The following is a 20,358-nucleotide window of genomic DNA, read 5'->3' on the forward strand; positions in this document are numbered from 1 at the left end:
TTTTTATGATGATTTTTAATTTAAATTATTCAATTATCGTTATGAGTGTCATCGTGTAATTTTTATTTTGATCAATATCGCCATCACCATCTTCTTGCTTGATATGTGGTTTTCACCGGATATCATCAACAACCACATATCATCATTTCAGTTTCAGTTTCACTTTTCAATACATCACTATAGCAACATCATCATTGCTATGATCTGGCATCGTTATTATAAAAACAATCCACCAACCGACTAACCATACAACCTATCCATCGATCAACCAGCCAATCAATCAAACAAAGTAAATACAATCAACCAAGCAAACAAAAAAATCGAACCAACCGATACAGCAACCAATAAAAAAACCGTAATCAACCAACCAGTCAACCAACAAACCAACCAAACAACAAACCAACCAACCAACCAAACAACCAATCAATCAACCGAACAACCAGCCAACCGACCTTAGCATCAAGTAACAGATTATCAGGTTTGATATCTCTATGTATGAAGCCCAGCTTATGTATAGAATCAATGGCTAGGACGGTTTCAGCGACATAGAACTGCGTCTGCTCTTCTGACAGCGTATCCATCTTCATCAGCAACGTCATCATGTCACCTAAGTATTGTTAAATCTCTTCATAATTATTATTCTTCATGTGTGCGTGTGCATGCGTGTGCGTGTTTATGTGTGCGTGCGTGCGTGCGTGTGTGTGTGTTTGTTTAATATAATTTTATTCCATCATGTCATATCATAAATTTTTTTCATAATTACTTAATAATTTCATAATTAAGTAATTCATAATTGTTCGCATGAATGAGTGAGTGAGTTAGTGGGTGAAAAAACACAAATATAGATGAATAAAAAGATGAAAATATAGGTATATGGATGGATGGATGGATGAACGGACAGATAGATGGATAAATGGATGGATAGACCAGTGAATGAACAAACAAATAGATGGATGAACGAGTGTGTGGATGAATAAATTGAGGTCACAAAATGAATTAACAAGATAACTGAGATAAGTGAGACCATTATCAGAAGAATAATGAAAAAAAAGAAACGAACTCACACACACACACACACACACACACACACACACACACACACACACACACATACACACACACAAATACAAACTCGTACACACATATCCATACACGAACTTGTACACATATCCACCACACACACACACACACACACACACACACACACACACACACACAGACACACTCACACACACACACAAACTCGTACACACACACACATCAACGCGCACAGACCTCCGGGCAAAAATTCCATGATAAGATAAAGATTGATGTGATCCTGGAAAGAGTAGTACATTTTGACCACCCACGTGTGGTCCGCCTCCACTAAGATGTCGCGCTCGGCCCTCACGTGTGCCACCTGGAGAATTCGAACGTGTTCACTTAAAAACATTTTAGAATTTTTGATTGAAAGATGAAAAACACCGAGCTGTATTTATATCTTCCATTGGTTTTTTTCATTCAACAACCATTTAATAATGTTGACAATTTACCAATATCTATTTCATCTTATCAGTCAGTTTAATAAACCAACTTAATTTCTTTTAAGTCATTTAAAATCAATCAATAAAATCATTTAAAATTAACATATGAGGAATTTTATAAGAGCGTGTGTGTGCGTGTGTGTGCATGTGTATTCGGTATGTACGTATGTTGTTTATGTTGTCTTAAATTAGGTTGAAACTCAAGAGGAATAGGTGTAAAAATGCTCTCATTTGAATAATTAGTTAATTTATTCGTAGTCGTGACAGGCTGGTGAAGATGATGATGGTGAGAATGAAGAAAATGATGATGATAATGATGATGGTGAGGATGAAGAAGATGATGATGGTGATTATGATAATGATGATGATTATTGTTACAATTATAATGATTACAGTGATGATTATTGATATCTCTGTGAAATTGTAAAAATTTGAAGAAATCATATATAGCACTCAGCCAAAAAAATTATTATCGATAATATGTTTCTTTGAAAATTGATTGGATTGTTTGATTGGTTGGTTGGATGATTGATTGGTTTATCGATTGATTGGTTTATCGATTGATTGGTTGGTTGATTGATTGGTTGATCGATTGATTGGTTAATCGATCGATTGGTTGATTGATTGGATGATTGATTGGTTGACCGAATGGTTGATTGATTGGTTGATTGATTGATTAATTACTTGTTCTTTTTCCAGCATATCAATTTTTCGAAGGATTTTCATTGCATATATAACTCCAGTGTCTTTTTTCTGAACTAGCCTCACCTGAGTTTTTGGGTGGTGTAATTGATTGATTGATTGGTTGATTGATTGATTTATTGGTTGATTGATTGATTAATTGATTGATTGATTGATTGATTGATTGATTGATTGGTTGATTGATTGGTTGATTGATTGATTGGTTGATTGATTGATTTATTGGTTGATTGGTTGATTGATTGATTAATTGATTGATTGATTAAGTGGATTGATTGGTTGATTGATTGATTGATTGACTGATTGATTGATTGGTTGATTGATTGATTTATTGGTTGATTGAATGATTGATTGATTAATTGATTGATTAAGTGGATTGATTGGTTGATTGGTTGATTGATTGATTGGTTGATTGATTGATTGATTATTTAATTGGTACGTACAACATATTTTACAGTTCAGACACCATTAAAACTAGCAGTTATCAAAGAGTTAAATACAAAATACAATAAATTATGTAGAAAGTGCATGATATTTTTAGCTGTTTACGATCATCGTTTATTTATAATCTCATCTCCTATTCGTTGAAAACTTAGACATACTGATTGAATAATTTTAAAAATAGAGAGAGAAAAAGAGAGAGAGAGAGAGACGGAAGGAGATGTAGTGAAAGAAAGAAAAAGAAAAATAGAGAGAAAAAGAGGGAAAAAAAAGTAAAAACCAAACATAAAAGAGATAGGAAAAAAGAGATAAGAGAAAGAGAGAAAAAAAAGATAGAGAGAAAGAGAAAGAGAGAGCACTACAGACACTGACTGACACATAACAGTAATTGCAGTTGTCAATCAATCAGAAGTTTCAGTACAGAAATCTCATGGGTTTGTTTGTTTATTTATCAAGTGATAATATTAACTTTATTATTTTTTAATCAATTTTTTCCATCACATCCTCTGAGGAGTATGGTATTTCTTTACATCTCAAATTAAAACATTTTTTTGTTTACAATCTGCTGTGGTAAAATAGATGCAGGATGCAGATGATCAACTAATCTGTTAGCAAACTAATCAATCAATCAATCAATCATTTGAGTAACTATCTGCTATCTCGTAAAATCAATCAATCAATCAATCAAACTTGCAAGCTTTCAAACAAATCGATCAGTCAGACAAGGAGCGTAATTAATTAATCAGCTGAAAAAATCAATCAACCAAGCACTATGAATTCAGACAAAAATTCTATTAAGGAAAAGTTTGAAGAAAGAAAAGAGTAGGAGAGAGGAGGATAAAGAACATGAGAGAGACAAAGCTGGAGGAAGCGAGATAGAAAGAAAGAGATAGACAGATAAATGAAAAGTGTAAAAAAATTAAACACACATTTAGAAATTCAAAATTGAAAACAGAAGAATAGTAAGTAGTAAGCAAATGCTGATCCCATAGGTACGTCTACGTATGTATACATTGTATAAATACATACATGTATTGTTTATATACATACATGTATTGTATATATACATATATGTATTGTATATATACATACATGTATTGTTTATATACATACATGTATTGTATATATACATACATGTATTGCATGTATACATACATATTGTTTATACATACATACATACATACATACATACATACATAGGCTATAAGAGCAGATTATATCAGTAGTTTTCATCTGACCTGAGAGAAATAAAGCAGAGTAAAATAAGTATAGGCTGATTGAATTTCATTTATCATCATGATCTAATAAAATCATGGGTATAAAAATCAACCAGAACCACAGTAGCAACAACAACAACAACAACAATAATAATAATAACCTCGCCAAAGGCACCTCTGCCGATGACCTTCAGATGTTCGAAGTCGTTGACATTCAACTTTGACCTCTTCATTCGAAGGAACTCTGTTTCCCTGACCGCATGTAACTGTCTTTTCTCATTTTTCTACAAACAGTCAATCAATCGTTGGCGCATTCAGTCAATCATTTATTCATCCAATGCATCACACTTTCATTCATTCATCCACTCATTCATTCATCATTCATTCATTCATTCACTATTGAAATAAATATGACAGTAGGATTGTAGGGTGTTAACGCTATTATTATTATTATAATAATTATTGTTATTACTGTTGTAATAACAATAATAATTATTTTAAATATACTTTCATAATTGTTATTATTAAACCAAATCAGCTGGATATGTTGAATAGATAGACTGAATGAACAAATGAATGAATAAAAAACGAACAATACTTGCTCTTCGGTCAATCCTTCGTTATTCATAGAATTTTCTAGCTGTTTCTGTCTGCAGTAAGTGAATGAATGAATGAATGAATGAATGAATGAATGAATGAATGAACGAACGAACGAACAAAAAAACGAACGACGAACAACCAACCAACGCAAGAAAGATGAAACTAACGAACGATCGAACGAATGAACGAACGATCGAACGAATGAACGAACGAATGAACGAACTAATGGACGAACGAGCAGAAGAACAAACAAAGAAACAAACAAACGAACGATGGAATGAATGAATGATAAAAAGAAGTAATAAAAAAGTAACAAAGCCTCATCGAACAACTGCTGTTACCTCATAACCAGAGTATTCATTTTAATTCTTCGAGTCATTGTAAACATTTTAGTCATATTGAGATGATATTATAATAGAAGTCATCTCAACGAAAGCTAACGCTATGACACAACATGTGTGTGTATGTGTGTTTGTGTGTGTGTGTGTGTGTGTGTGTGTGAGTGTATATGTGTGTGTGCGCGCGCGCGCGTGTGTGTATTATGTGTATCCTGACAATGTTATTAAACGTGATTATTATGCAATAATGCTGATTATATTGATGACGAAATTATACTAGAAGTAATAAATGCAATACTACTAACTAGCATGTAGTAGTTATGTAAGTATTATAGTAGTAGAATATAGTATAGTAGTAGTATAATAATAAATAAATAAAAATAAATAAATAAAATAAGTATTATAAAAGTATTATAGTAATAATTAAGTATTGATAATAAAAGCAAGTGTTAATTGCAGTTGTAGTGATAATAAAAATATCATTATCACCATATTGTCAATCATCGCCCGAATTTTTCAACTTCAACGTCATCATCATCATCTTCGCAAATGTTATCGTCATCATTATCATGTTGTGCGCTAAATGTATCATTATCAACATCCTCATCCTCATCATCTCCTGCCTGCTCCTACATTTCAAAACGAACAAGTGTATAGGTAGAATGAGATTTGAAATTTCAAATGTCCGTTGTGATTTTGTCGAGGACTATGACACAAGAAAGAGATAACTGAAGCCGTTGATAATAAATATCTTATCAATCAATCAATCAATCAATCAATCAATCAATCAATCAATCAATCAATCAATCAATCAATCAATCAATCAATCAATCAATCAATCAATCAATCAATCAATCAATCAATCAATCAATCAATCAATCAATCAATCAATCAATCAATCAATCAATCAATCAATCAATCAATCAATCAATCAATCAATCAATCAATCAATCAATCAATCAATCAATCAATCAATCAATCAATCAATCAATCAATCAATCAATCAATCAATCAATCAATCAATCAATCAATCAATCAATCAATCAATCAATCAATCAATCAATCAATCAATCAATCAATCAATCAATCAATCAATCAATCATCCAATTAGCTAATCAATCTGATAATAAATAAATAAAATTGGGTATCAAATAAAAGAAACTAATTATAATAATAATACTATATTGAAATAAACAATGATAAATAAATAAATAAAAGGAAAAATTAACACATAAATATCTCGACCATGCTGAGTGTAGATGAAAGAATATCATTACTCATCATCATCAAATGTGTGTGTGTATGCGTGTGTATGTGTGTGTGTGTGCGTGCGTGTGCGTGTGTGCGTGCAATGACCTTGGTAATCTCTCTGCATGTCGTTATTAATGATGATAATGCCGATCATTATATCACATAAACATGATGACATAAGATGATGTCATCAACACCAGTGAAACAAGCAGGACCAATGGACTTGTGATGATGATGATGACGATGATCTAAGATGGTGATGATGACAACGACGATGACAACCATGGTGATAGTGGCTACTGGCTGTGATCATGATGATGTAAGAGTAGAGAATTTGCAACGGTGACGACGATGATGATAATAAATGATGGTGATAAATGTAAAAGTGATGTAGCGTGCTAATGATAACGATGTTGCGCTGATGACGAGCAAGAATATGACTGCAAAGATGATGGAAATTATTTTATTTTATTTTATTTATTATGTTTTGTTGGCGACACAACATTATTATGAATGCTCCTTGCAATCAACATAGAGACTCAACAAATATTCTGAAAAAATTTGACATCAGTGTCGGCCATTTTTAAAAACCCAACATTGCAGATCATGTCGAAGGACTTGAATGAATGAATGAATGAATGAATGAATGAATAAATGAATGAATGAATGAATGAATGAATGAACGAACGAAAACATGAACAAATAAAAGGCTGGATGGATGAATAATGTATAAAAGGATGTAGCATAAGTAATCTTAACAAAGGAAATGGCAGACGAGTAAAATAAGATGAATGAAAAAATCAGTGAATGAATGGATGAATGAATAAATGAATGAATGGATGAATGAACGAACGAATGGACGATTGAAGGAACAATCAATAGGAGAATTAATGAAATCAGGCATTTTTTAAATGTAAACAACTTTAGAAGAGTATCTAGGTTAATAAAACGGTCGTATATACACTAAATGCTATGTGTTAATATATTTCTATATAGTGTTTATTCTGCGAGGTGTACTATCTACATACCTACACACATACCTAAGCATGTATACAACACATGTATATATGCATGGGTTTGCCTATTTGGTGTGTGTGTGTGTGTGTGTGTGTGCGTGTTTTTGCTGGCCTGGCTGGCAGGGTAACATATTTCAATTTTAACGTGTGATAGCGTATTATTTGTATATGTAAATGCATAAATGAGTGAATGAATAAACAAATGAATGAAAAAATGAATTATTGAATAAATGATTGATTGAATGAATGATTGAATGAATGAATGAATGATTGAATGAACGAATGAACAAATGAACGGTTTGAATGTATACATTAGTAAAGTGGGTGAATTAATGGGTGAATGTACTTCTACATGATTGTTTATCAGCATTACATCCTTTGCAATCATTATCATCTACATATTCTATGTAAGTATGTGACGTATGTGTATGTGTATGTATGCACGTGTGTGTTGTGTGTACGTATATATATATATATATATACACATATATATATATATATATATACACACATATATGTGTATATGTGTGTATTTATGTATGTATGTATGTATGTATTTATGTATGAATGAATGTGTGTGTGATTGTATGTGTGTGTGTGTATATATATGTGTACAAACCAGACACGCATACTCAAACATTGTGGGTTAGTGCATTTATGTAAATAAGAAAGAATCTATAAATGCAAAAAAAAAACATTTGGCTGTGATCATAAATAATATCAAGTATGTGTGCGTGTGTGTATGTATAAATGTATGTATGTGTGTCTGTGCATATGTATGTGTATATATGTAAGTGTGTAAGTGTATGTATATGCGTGTATGTGCGTGTGCGTGTATGTGTTAGTGTTAAGTAGTTTTAAGCAGATGAATGTTTGTTTATGTGCATGTAGGTACCATACCGTCTTCATTAACAATATGTATTAATACCTAACAGTGCAGGTTTTTCTGTCTATAAATTATAAAGATAACACGAACAACCTAAATAATAACCTCTAGAATAATAATAATAACAATAAAAACAATGTTAAACATGAGAAAATTTGATTGCAATTAATGATCAACCAGCCAACCAAACAACCTACCAGCCAGCCAGCCAACCAACCTACCAGCCAACCAATCAACCAACCAACCAATCAACCAACCGATTGAGTCTTTCCGAATGCTGATTGATGAGGTTATGATAGTAGTCTTCGAGGGAGGACTTGACCTTGTTAACCTTCTCCTCCGTGTAGCTACTAACTCGCATTGGCTCTGTCATGGACATCTTTCCCGCTTTCAAACTCTGCCCATTAGAAAAGTAATATGTTTTTTAATATTTTATTAAATATTAATAGAAATATATTAATAAATAAATAAATATATATACATATATACATATATACATATATATATATATATATATATATATATATATTTCAGTGAGATTTATTTAAAAACTTAACGTCAAAAAGTTAAGCTACGCGAAACTGACGCTGCCTGCAGACTGACTGACACAGCTGCCACACCTAACCCAATACAGAAAAATAATAACCCCCGTAAATCCAACGTGAAACAAAAGTGTGTTTAAGGGTGTGTGCGTGTGTGTGTGTGTGTGTGCGTATTTGTGCGTGTGCACTTGCACCTAAAGTCCAACGGAAAAATAAATAGCATATCATTTACATGTCTACATAGGAAGAACAGGCATTCACGCACACACACGCACAGCCTGCACCTATAACAAATATATATTGCAAATATTTCGTTGGGTGAACAATGAGAGAGAGAGAGAGAGAGAGAGAGAGAGAGAGAGAGAAAGAGGGAGGGAGAGAGATGGAAAGAAGGGGAAAGAGAGAGTGTAAGATTTGAGAGATTTAAGAAATATTCCTGAATAAATTGAGTGCAAATTATTTTTATTTATGCTCACTTTTCTTTTTAATCGGTATTACTTTCACAAAATTAAATTTTTTTTCTGTAAGGAAAGGTGGGTGGAGAATAAGAATACGAAACAATTTCGATAGAAATAATGAAATTATTTACAGGTTAATTAACTTTCCATATACAAGTTTGATAGCTCGGTAAGCAGAATGTGATGATGTCATACGACGATGATGACGACGATGATAATGACGATGATGACGATGATGGTATATGTTGATACGAAAGAGTTGAAAACAATGAACGTAGATAATAGAACAGGTGATGGAATGACGGATAATGATGATAAATATAATCAATAAACATGAACCTGACTTTGCAGACAGAATGATAACGATGATGATGGTGACGACGACGATAATGATGTTACCAACTATGGTAATATGAAAAACATACTCTATGAGTATAACGATACGATGGATAAAAACGTGTGTGTGTGTGGGGGATGTACGTGCGTGCGTGCGTGAGGGTATTTCTATTCAGATGATGCATAATGGTAAACTTAAAATTAAAGCAACTGTAGCTCCGACAATCCTTAAATAACTTCATATGAATGACGACCCCAGACAATAATTTATTACTAAATTAATAAGAAGAATTTTTCAAACCATAAATAGAATGAGATTTAGAATATATAACTCTTTGATATTATGACCCATATACATAAAGTTATATGTAAATATATATAAGCACACATAATGCATATTTATTTACTTGTTTGTTTGTGCGTGTGTGTGTGTGTGTGCGTGTGTGTGTGTGTGTACATGGCTATACATAAATTATACCACTCCCCAATGATGTGTTTATTTAGATTTCAAAAATCCCCCAAAAGAAAAACACCAAAGTATAAATTGTTCTATTGTTGAAAGTTACTTCTTCTACCTTGCTTTATTTTCAACGCTCCATCATTTATATCTATCTAATACATAGCAGCCAGGAAACAAAAACAAATTAATAACTATATATATATAATTGTACGCACACATGCACACACACACACATACATACACACACACACACACACACAAACACACACATACCTTACCAAATTATATATAATTGAAATCATCATACATATGTAGCAACATTTAAACAACACGCGTGTATCCAATTTTCAAAATTTTAAAAATTTTTATGCAAAAAATCACCTAAAATTAACGTTTTTAGCAACTTTTTTCTCTCAAGTAAAAACTAATTCCTAACTGCTGGCAATAACTTAACTAACGTCTGCTAATGATAAGCACTCTTGTAGTAGGAGACTAACTTTCTGGGGCCTGTCTAATTAAAATTAATTCAATGAGAGAGAAAGAAAAAAAGTACAATTGAGTGATTAGGCTCAAAGATTAAATAAGTTAGGGTCCCATTCAAATTAATTAAATATTAAACAGTTTTTTTTGCTCAGATCAACAAATATATGTCCTATATATTATAATTACATAAATATGTATATATATATATATATATATATATTATTAATTTTTTTATTCATAAAACATTCATAAAACATTGATGGCCAATGATAGTTGAAACTTTAAAAAAATGCTGATTAGTGTGTGTAAAATTTATTTACCATTCGTTTTCAAGAATTATCTGACTAATCTGAAATTTGACTATGTATATATATATATATAATATATATATATATATATATATATATATATATATATATATATATATATATTTGGAATCTAGGCTAATATTATTCTTTTGTTTTATAAATGAAGGTAAATCACATAAGATACAAAGGACAGATACATACAACAACGGATGAAGTGTGTTTTAATATAAAACATTTTTCTCATTTTTAAAAAATAAAATCACAAAGTTGAAACAGTAGAAAAAGAACCTTGCTCTTGCCGATCTTCAATCGAATCTTCAGGAACCCGAACACTTTTACGTTTTTGGGGGGCTTTATGACAAAGCCCTACAAACGATCTTGAAAAAGTTTTTAACTTAACTCACTTGACTAAACTACTAATTTTTAATTAGTAAATTAGTGCTTTCAAATTAAAAAAATTGAGGTAAGAAAGAATATATTATAAAATTCTATTGTTTGACTTTTGAATTTGAGGACCATTAAAATTAAAAGATCATCATTTAACACGATTTTGTTTAAAAATATGAGACATTTATATCTAAGTTAATTATAAAATTAAATTAATTAGTAAATAAAGCTAAATTTAAAATTTTTCGGTTGATTGAGCGAGAAATTAATTATTAAATAAATAAATTGTGGTGTTTCTTCTTTCTAAGTTCTAACACTTTTCGCTTCAGCTTTATACTAAACTAAACTAACTAAACTAACTAAATGTATGAAGGGAATGACATATACATTTAATAATTAATAAATTTAAGAAATTTAATCAAATTAAAATATAATTCACAGTTTGAAAGAATTTAACGCAAAAAATTGAAAGTTAAACATTGGCGAAACAACGACCAGCTTATATTATCGCAATGTTGTTATTGAGCCTCATCACATTATCTTTCACCTGATATCTACAATGCAACTGAAAAAACAGTTCCAAACATTTATATCTATATTTCATTTTATTCAACATTTACTCATATATTATTAACATTTTATCATTAAAAATTTATTTTTATAACGATAAATTAAACTTTAATCAAGCAAAAAGTAATTTTAGACACCAGATCATTTTTTATGAATCAACGTAATTTCATTCATTTAATCTCCAGATGGCGCGCCAAATTTGTGAGTCAGCTGTTTCCACTTATCTGACTTGGCACATTTAAATAATAAAAAAGTTTTGAAAATCTGACCATACTGAATTGTTTCATCTGGAAATGTATATATATATATATGTATATATATATATATATATATATATATATATATATATATATATATATATGTATATATATATATATATATATATATATATATGTGTGTGTGTGTGAGGTTAATGTACTGTACATTCGTCAGCCAATCCAACAACATAGTCATTTATACATGGAACAACTGTTAATTCTAACGTTTTGAAAGAGTTAAAATGGTTTTTTAAAGTTGTTTTATATATATAAATCCTAATTTAGCAAGGAAATTGTATTTTAATACGTTAAAATTCCTGGATTTGATTTAAGATTCGTTGAGAACCTCAGAAATCCACACAAAATAACAAAATAAATGCAAAATACAGGCGGACCTAGTTAAAACCTTGCGAAATGTACTCATAAAAATGTTTGTTGCATACCATTTGCCAAATATCATCAAAAATAATATATAAATGTGCAATTAGAAACGTTAAACGGTCAACATATGTCATTTAGTTTGATGAAATGGTGAAATAAAATAGATATGCCGGAAAATATGATGGCTGGATGTTATCATGCAACTATTTGGTCTCTTCATGCGCAAGTAGCGCCAGATTGGATTTGTTTACTAGTTGCTTCTGGTTGGTTTTTATCAATTTTCACGTCAAATTTCGCTTTTTACACTGAATAATTCACTAAATTTTGTTAAAATAATTACTCCGTAATCACTCAATTTGTTAAATTTGTTGAAAAACGTTCCAAAATCTTAAATCATTAACTCTTCCGCTTAGTTGGCTAGAGCAAAAAAACAAACAATGGAAAGTGACACATCAATGTAATTCACACTTCATAATATTAATATAACAACAAACTAAAACACACAAACAAACACACACAGGTAGATGAAAGCTAAAGATTGTATCATTCATAATCCTTATCTTTTTAATCTTTTACAATCACACATATTTCATTCATTTCATATGCAAATTAACTTCTTTGATGTTACATGTTGTTGCTGGCTGGTCAGTTGCTTGTCATTGTGTAAGGCGTGGTGTATTAATTAATTAAAATGGCGGATTAATTTACTATTACCCAATGTGTTAAGCTAATTTAAAGCCAAACCATGCCTTCACAAAAGCTAAGCAACATGTTAAATTGCTAATTTAAGCTGCTAATTAAGGTTGCTGACCACAAAACACACTTTCCAGCTTGCTAGATGAGTTGTTAATTTTGAAGGTTTCTATTCAAATTGATAAATTGTTGTGTTGTTATTTATTTAATAACTAAAATCAATTTAAATTAATAATTAATTAAATGTTTACCAAATAACATTTAGTATATTATTTTTCGTTTTATTAACTGATAATTGTTAGTTAATTAAGTTTGTATTAGGAATTTTATTAATTGATTTTCACAAACATTAACTAAGTTAATTAAGTCTAAAGTTAATTAAGTTAATTAATTAACTAAAGTTAATTTAGTCTAAGCAGCACATACAATTTTAATTAGTTGTACAGTTATTTTATTTATAGTTTATTTTATTAGGTATTTCTAAATTAGTATTAATTAATTTATTTTTGTATTATTCAATTTTTAATTAACTATGTCTTTTCAGTGGTTGTGATTGGATAAGAAAACAGAATCTCTTTTATTTCCTCTATCTTTGTCCATCCATCCATCTGACAGCTACCAGCATCATCATCATCGTCATCACAGTTGATGATATTTTAAAATATAAAATTGTTTTATAATTATTTTATATTAATAGTTATGGTAAAATTGTAATAAGGTTATTTTAAAACTAATTATGATCAATGTTCAAATACAAAATGTTTGCAATCAGGAATATTTCTTTCAAGTAAATGTGTTACATTGTATATTATATTTGTGTGTTGTATAGTATGTTGTGTTTTATGTTGTGTTGTATTGTATGTTGTATTGTTTGGTATTTTTCTATTATATGCAATTATTGTACAATATTGTCTATTGTACAGTATTGTATAATGTTGTATTTCATATTGTATCTTTTTGTAAATATGTCTTTGTATTGTATTTAATATTGTATTGACTCAAGGTATCTTTTGTATCGTACCATATATTGTATTAAATCTGTATTTTATTAGAAATGATTTCTATAATTAGTTAATTATTTAATTATCTTAATTATAAATAATTAGTTGATATTAATTAGAAATTTTTTTAGAGAAATGTTAAATGGTAAAGTGGTGAATGTTTTGAAGTGTAAAAGTAGCCATAAATGGACATTTAATATTTTCATTCTAACCAATTTTTAACACCTAAATTGATTTGCTTCAATAAGAATTCGGATTTAGAGTCAGCTGCGGACAGTTTCATCATCTCCGACGCCATGGACAGCTCTGGCGCTGATAACACCATCAACCAATCACTGACCTCCTCAGAGGATACCCCGTCACTGATTGGTGCTGACACGACCAATCAGGAGAAGGACGACTACGATTTTCTTGCTGATTTTTCGTTTTCGTACGTTTTTGGGTTTTTTGTAATTATTTTTTGGTTATTTTTGCATTTATTTTCAAGATTTTACACCATTTATTGCTATTTCTTTGCTCAAAGAGGTTATAATTCCCATAATAAATAAGCGATAATTATGGATATAAAATTTTATTTGGAAAAAATTAAGTTAAGGATGCTGTTAATTACAAAAACACAGATTAGTAGTACTAGCTATTTAACATAATAAATTAATTTACTCATTAAATCAACATCAAATAGTATATACAAATAAAAAACATATAAATGGAAAAAAAATATAATAAAAAATATAGAAATAAATATAAGAGAATAACATAACGTTAATTTATCAAATTATTAAAATTATATAATTTATTAATTTATTCAAAAACACAGGCCAAACAGCTCAATAGCCCTGGACTCCTTCGACGATATACTAACCGACTACGACAATATGGACAATATCTCGTTCAACAATGACAACAACAACGCAAACATTAACAACAGCGACATCAATAACTTTATTAATATTGGTGAAACTGATGAGTATATCCTAAATATAGATAGCTCTGACTTACTTAGTAGTAACAACAACAATAATAATAACAATAATAGCAAATTTAGTTATAACTTTGGTAATACAGGTGATAATAATGCTAATCATAATTTGGATGGTAATAAAAAGTTCTCCAGGGAATCAAACACCAAAGACTATACTGCCGCTAGCATTGCTACGACTTATAATAATATCCATAATAATAATAGTTATAATAATAATAATTATAGTTATAATAATAAATATTGTAATGTTAATTATGATCTAAGTGGTAATATGTACGCTAATATGAACATAACAGTTAAGGAAGGTGTGAGTAGTAGTACTAGTAGTAGTAGTAACAACAACAACAATAATAGTAGTGGTATCGGTAGGAGTAGTATTTTTGTTCAAGATAAACTGTCGTTGGACAGTGGTGGGGAGTGCAGAAGTTTGCCATTAAGAAGAGGTTAAAAATGCAGCAATTTTATAAAGTTATTTTTATTTTGGAGTTATCTAGTAATGTCTCTCTCTGTCTGCGTCTGTCTCTCTCTTTCTTTCTCTTTCTCTCTTTCTGTTTCTTTTTCTGTTTCTCTCTTTGTTTCTTATTTTCAGTCTTTCCTTCCTCTCTATATGTATGTATATAATATATATATATATATATATATATATATATATATATATAAAGATAGCGTTTTTATTAATGATTTCATATTCACTCAAGAGATAATTTGCTAACTGTCAGAAATATTTTCATTAATTTTGTAGCAGCTTTACTACTATACTAATTTGTTCTTTCAAGAATTCATACTGAATGGCAAGAAGCTCGGGGCACTGAGTTCATTAAAGCTGAAGCACGGCTCGCCAGTTTTTAAAATGTGCCAACTGTCCAGTACCCCATCGTCGTCGTCAACTGCAACAACCAACGAGATGAAATACAACGTTGATGATAGCAATAGTCTTTATAGCACTAGAAATGATAACATCAGTGGTAACAGTTGCAGTCGGAGAAGTTTCAATTCGAGTAGTAGTAGTGGTTGTGGTGGCGGCGCTGGTGGCGGTGGTGGTTGCAGCAGCAGCAATAGCAGTGGAAACAGTTTTAACAACAGTGGTTACAGCAGCAACAATGTTTCAACTTTACGCAACAACAACAATTCAGGTAACCAGAAAGGAATTAAAATAATGAAGACAACTCCTACAAGCAGTAGCACCAGCTGCAACAACATCTACACACAGATGAAAAAATTCAGCTGCCAACTGAACAGACCACACACATCATACAGTGAGGTTCATGATGATAAACTATCAAAAGCCCTTGCTTCTGTCAACAAAGACCTCTTCAACACAAAGAAGATTAAAAGCGAAAAGGACCAAGAGAAAGATCAAAACAAGCAGAACCTCGCTGAAAAATTGAATGAATCACTAGAGCATAAACAAAAAATAATAAAGTTGGAATCTACGACGACGACAACATCAACATCGAATATTAACACTAATCCTACTACAACCAAAGAACCAAACAATGGCAAAGAAAACAAACCATCAATTAAATCGTTAAACAGATCTGCTTCGCTGTTTAATCCACATTTGATACCAACTTCACCGCCGTTGAAGGCCAGAAGATTGACACTCCCCAACGATTTTGAGAAAAGATTTAAAGCCACACCTAGCATCTTGAAGAAAAAACAGAATTTACTTTTTTCCAGGAAGTCACAGGGGCATTTATCCATGTCTTCTGTTAATTTCAGACAGTTCACTCCTTCTAAGGTGTGTGTGTGTGTGTGTGTGTATGTGGTGTGTAAGAGAAGAGAGAGAGAGAGAGGGAGAGAGAGAGAAAAGAAAGAGAGAGAGAAAAAGCTTCCATGTGCATGTGTTTGTTGGTTAAAAAGCGTATGCTTATAAACATATATTTATATATTTGTGTTTTTGTATCTCTTGTTCTTCTTTTTTTTTGAAATATGAATCTTGCTCATAGAATTTTTTGCTTTGTTGTTGCTCATTGCTATCAACTTCTTTTCCATTACATTTATATTCCTATTTTATCATAATTTTTTATTATTATTATTATATTATTATTGTTATTATTATTATTATTTGCAAAGTTCTTCAACAATCCACTATCATCGACACCGATTTCAAAGAGAGTGAGGAACAGGAAGACGTCAGCTCCACCTGTCGTGTTAGTCTCCACCACCCATCCAGGCTTCTACGCTTCATTTCATACCTTCATTATTTACACAATAAATGCATTATTTAGCGTTAATGATTGGCGTCAAAACGCGTTTTACAGCAAACAAACTCATCCTTTTAAAAATTCAACACATTCGACAGTTGTCAGTCTTTGAGTTTAATCAGATTTATTTGATTTCTCGTGATAAATATTGCCTTGCTTCAATCGTTACACGTTAATTTACGATCGTATCCGTTTTTTGAAGTTCTTAATGATAACAAACGCATGATCGAATATGAAAAAAGAAGGAGAATGTTTTTCTGATTTAACGACCGAAAAATACTTTTTTGACGTCGCAAATAACTGGAATAGCAGTAGAATTATTTTCTAAATTGTTCTAGGCACGTGGGAAGCAACCTGGCATGCCCTCCTTGTAAGAAGCAAATTTTCCTCGGCGATGGTCCCAAAGACGACGATGATGTCCAGGTTCGTGTCGGTAGCAGTCGAGGGATCGTTGTCTATGATGGGGGAGGAGGAGGAGGCGGGCAAATAAAAGAGGAAGATGAAGAAAATGAAGATTTTGGCACTCTGGTAAATCGGGATTTGTTGTCGTTTTTTTGGCAATTTTATTCTGTTTTTTTTGTTGCTATTGAGTTTTCAAAGTGTTAGTTAAATGCCAAACGTTCGAATGTACATTTTAGATAACTAGTGGGTGTTTTTATTTCGTGACTCTTAAGACTAACCCATAAAGGATAGAGACTTTAAACGAGGATTGTTCGTTATGTCTTGACACTTGTTGTCTTTAGCATAGCTCAGCTTCAGCGTGTGTTTTGTTCATTTTTCTTCATTTTGCTCTGTTTCAGCATAATATATGATGCATGTTTTATTAGAACTATGGTGAATATAATATGATGAAAACATTATATGCAGCAAAATTTTTTTAACTGAAAAAATATTTTGTCAAGGATGGAAAAACTCCTCAGGCTCCTCCCCCTCCCTCTGTAACTCCTCCTCCTCCGTTTGCTCCACCCCCTATTGGTGCAGTTCCGAAATCTCTGACCAATGACCATTTAGTCGTTCCTAATTCGCTGGTCTTCTTCGAAACGCCGGTCTGTTTTCGTTATTTTTATTCACTTTTTTGCATATTTTTCTATATTTTTCACCAATTGTTAGTTAATAAATATTATGCTACTAAATTAATTTCAACTTTTTTAAATTAATATTTTTCATTTCACCTCTTTAATATATCTAAACCATTAGTAACGTCAAACACTGCAGAGCAAGGCGTTGTATGAAGAAGATGACGTATTCACGGCAGGCAACTCCACCATCAGGATGAACCTATTCACTGAGATGAACGGCGTGAGAATGAACAACAACTCCACAACGAAGCACAGCAGCAACAACATCGCATCGGCCTCTCAACAACTGGTTGACATCGAAAATATTGAGAACGATGATTTTGAAGTAGCGGAACACATTGAGGCTGTTGAAGACGTCAGCGTCACCGTCAATGATGCATTACCGACCGCCCCAACATTAACGAGAAACAAACAAAGTTCTGCTAATATGGATTGTATATCTGTTAGTCAATGGATTTGTTTATCCTTGTTCAATTTTTTAACACTTGAGATTGAAATTTTTTTTAAATTAGTTAAAGATAGACATGTTCTCGGCTTAATTATTGATCTGTATTAATTGTTAAAACTTGTTGGCCCACTAATCATTTGACCTCCACAGAAGGCCTTCATGAAGGTAGTGTGCTGTGACACCACCCACAAACAATTTTTACTGAAACAAGCAAAAGATTTATTACCCCAGAAACCAGCAACAACATCAACGACGACGACATCATCTTCAACAGTAGCATCAATTTATAGAATCTAAATCTATCCATCTCTCTCTCTCTCTCTCTCTCTCTCACACACACACACACTTCAATTGCAATTCATTTACATTCATCTTCATCTTATATTTTTATAAATGCTTCTTAACTAATAATAATTTAATATAACGCTAATCTATCAAAAAATTAAATAGACATTTATGTATGTACGGCAACCCCCGATCTCGGGGAAAATGCCGTCTAAACGTGTGTGTTGTTGTTGTTGTATGTACGTATGATGTGTACATATATAAAGATATATATATATATATATATATATATATATATATATATATATATATATATATACATGCCATTGCGTTACTAAAAGCGCGTTGTATAGTAATTAACATATAGTGCTGAAGGGTCATTGTGTACTGTTAAAAAGTCATATACTTATCATTCAATGGGTTTATTTAGATGAGCTTTATTTTCGCTTTCTTCTCTCATTTTAACAGTTGCCGAGTTTTAATTGTGACTCGGCTGATATTTTTGTACGTGAGACGTACGTAAGAACGACACGTATAAGTTCCTTTAAGCTAACTTGGCCCATTGGATATGTCTATATGAAGTTGATCACTTTGAGTTGGTTCGTGTATGTCCTACGTTCAAACAAGGTAACGATGGTGACAAGGCTGACGGTTCAAAATTTTCAGGTGCGATCACTAAGGAGGGTACCTACATAGCCATAGAATAACCTACATAGTCAGTTGAAGACTGGTCGTGCAACAGCCTCAGCAGCAGTACCGTCAAGAATGTTAATTTAGATGAGCATTAATTATGCTTTTATTGTCTATCTTATTTTAACAGTTGTCGTGTTTTAACTGACTTGAATGATATTTCTGTTCATATTTTATCATAGCGTCTTCGAGATAGTATTTTACTGGCGCTAAATAAATGCGTGTGTATGTATGTGTCTGCATTAAAGCATGCTTGTTATGAACGTGTGCAACTGCACGATATTGAAACCGTTGAAAACATTATACTAAAGTTGTTATATATTTAGACAACTATTTTTATAAAAGACTTACTAATTGGTTAATTGATTGATTAACTAATTACTATATAGTTGGTTACTTTATTACTGACTGGCTCCATGTATTCCAATCATGCTAAACTAAACATTTATACATAAATTGTTTCGTTATTTGTTCATCATCCACACATATAATAACCGTATCCGTGCGTGTACACTTGCTTGTATTTGTATATACCATTGTAATAATTAGTATGCATACAAGTGTACGCCTACTATATTTATTTATTTTAGTTGCTTTCTTTCTTTATTATTGTAATGTTGGCGTAAAGGATGATGAAGATGGTGATGATAAGTTTTTCCATTTTATGTATGTTATGGAAAGATAGCATTGATGAGTTAGTCTTGTTTTCACTATTTTTATTATCAGTGTCCCGTCTTTGATGATTGTTATTATCCTAATTATTCCACTTTCACTTAATAATTATAATTAATTACTTGATTTAATTTTTAATACCGATATT

At 31.2% G+C, this 20,358-nt stretch overlaps 3 protein-coding genes across 3 annotated transcripts in view; 2 read left to right on the forward strand and 1 right to left on the reverse strand.

The window, feature by feature from the left end:
• HELRODRAFT_98141 (hypothetical protein) overlaps positions 1–8,350 on the reverse strand; it is a gene marked incomplete at its 5' end in the record, with an annotated part of 12,237 nt that extends 3,887 nt beyond the window's left edge. Inside the window, 6 exons of the mRNA XM_009015519.1 lie at positions 453–607; positions 1,276–1,399; positions 2,208–2,291; positions 4,042–4,164; positions 4,479–4,526; positions 8,225–8,350. Of these exons, the coding sequence (XP_009013767.1) occupies positions 453–607; positions 1,276–1,399; positions 2,208–2,291; positions 4,042–4,164; positions 4,479–4,526; positions 8,225–8,350 (660 nt within the window). The remainder of the gene's footprint in view (positions 1–452; positions 608–1,275; positions 1,400–2,207; positions 2,292–4,041; positions 4,165–4,478; positions 4,527–8,224) is intronic.
• A 5,793-nt stretch (positions 8,351–14,143) lies between these two features.
• On the forward strand, positions 14,144–15,277 carry HELRODRAFT_169697 (hypothetical protein; the record flags this gene model as incomplete). The annotated part of the gene is made up of 2 exons (XM_009015520.1): positions 14,144–14,289; positions 14,665–15,277. The coding sequence occupies 2 exons, from the start codon at positions 14,144–14,146 to the stop codon at positions 15,275–15,277; spliced, it is 759 nt and encodes a 252-aa protein (XP_009013768.1).
• Positions 15,235–19,987, forward strand: HELRODRAFT_190831 (hypothetical protein). Its single transcript, XM_009015521.1, has 9 exons — positions 15,235–15,272; positions 15,606–16,570; positions 16,906–16,982; positions 17,375–17,564; positions 17,939–18,082; positions 18,252–18,557; positions 18,714–19,025; positions 19,088–19,104; positions 19,137–19,987. The coding sequence occupies exons 2-7, from the start codon at positions 15,680–15,682 to the stop codon at positions 18,858–18,860; spliced, it is 1,755 nt and encodes a 584-aa protein (XP_009013769.1). The 5' UTR covers positions 15,235–15,272; positions 15,606–15,679; the 3' UTR covers positions 18,861–19,025; positions 19,088–19,104; positions 19,137–19,987.
• The last annotated feature ends 371 nt before the right edge of the window (positions 19,988–20,358 follow it).

This window comes from Helobdella robusta (genome assembly GCF_000326865.2).
Source record: "Helobdella robusta unplaced genomic scaffold HELROscaffold_16, whole genome shotgun sequence".
Classification (NCBI taxonomy): domain Eukaryota; kingdom Metazoa; phylum Annelida; class Clitellata; order Rhynchobdellida; family Glossiphoniidae; genus Helobdella; species Helobdella robusta.

Bases quoted from the DNA above. Each gene is read 5' to 3' on its own strand.
- HELRODRAFT_190831 (XM_009015521.1), top strand. From the start codon at position 15,680: ATGTGCCAACTGTCCAGTACCCCATCGTCGTCGTCAACTGCAACAACC. The intron at 17,565-17,938 runs GTAAATCGGGAT...TATTTTGTCAAG, and splicing joins ATGAAGATTTTGGCACTCTG to GATGGAAAAACTCCTCAGGC. The intron at 18,558-18,713 runs GTTAGTCAATGG...TGACCTCCACAG, and splicing joins CTAATATGGATTGTATATCT to AAGGCCTTCATGAAGGTAGT.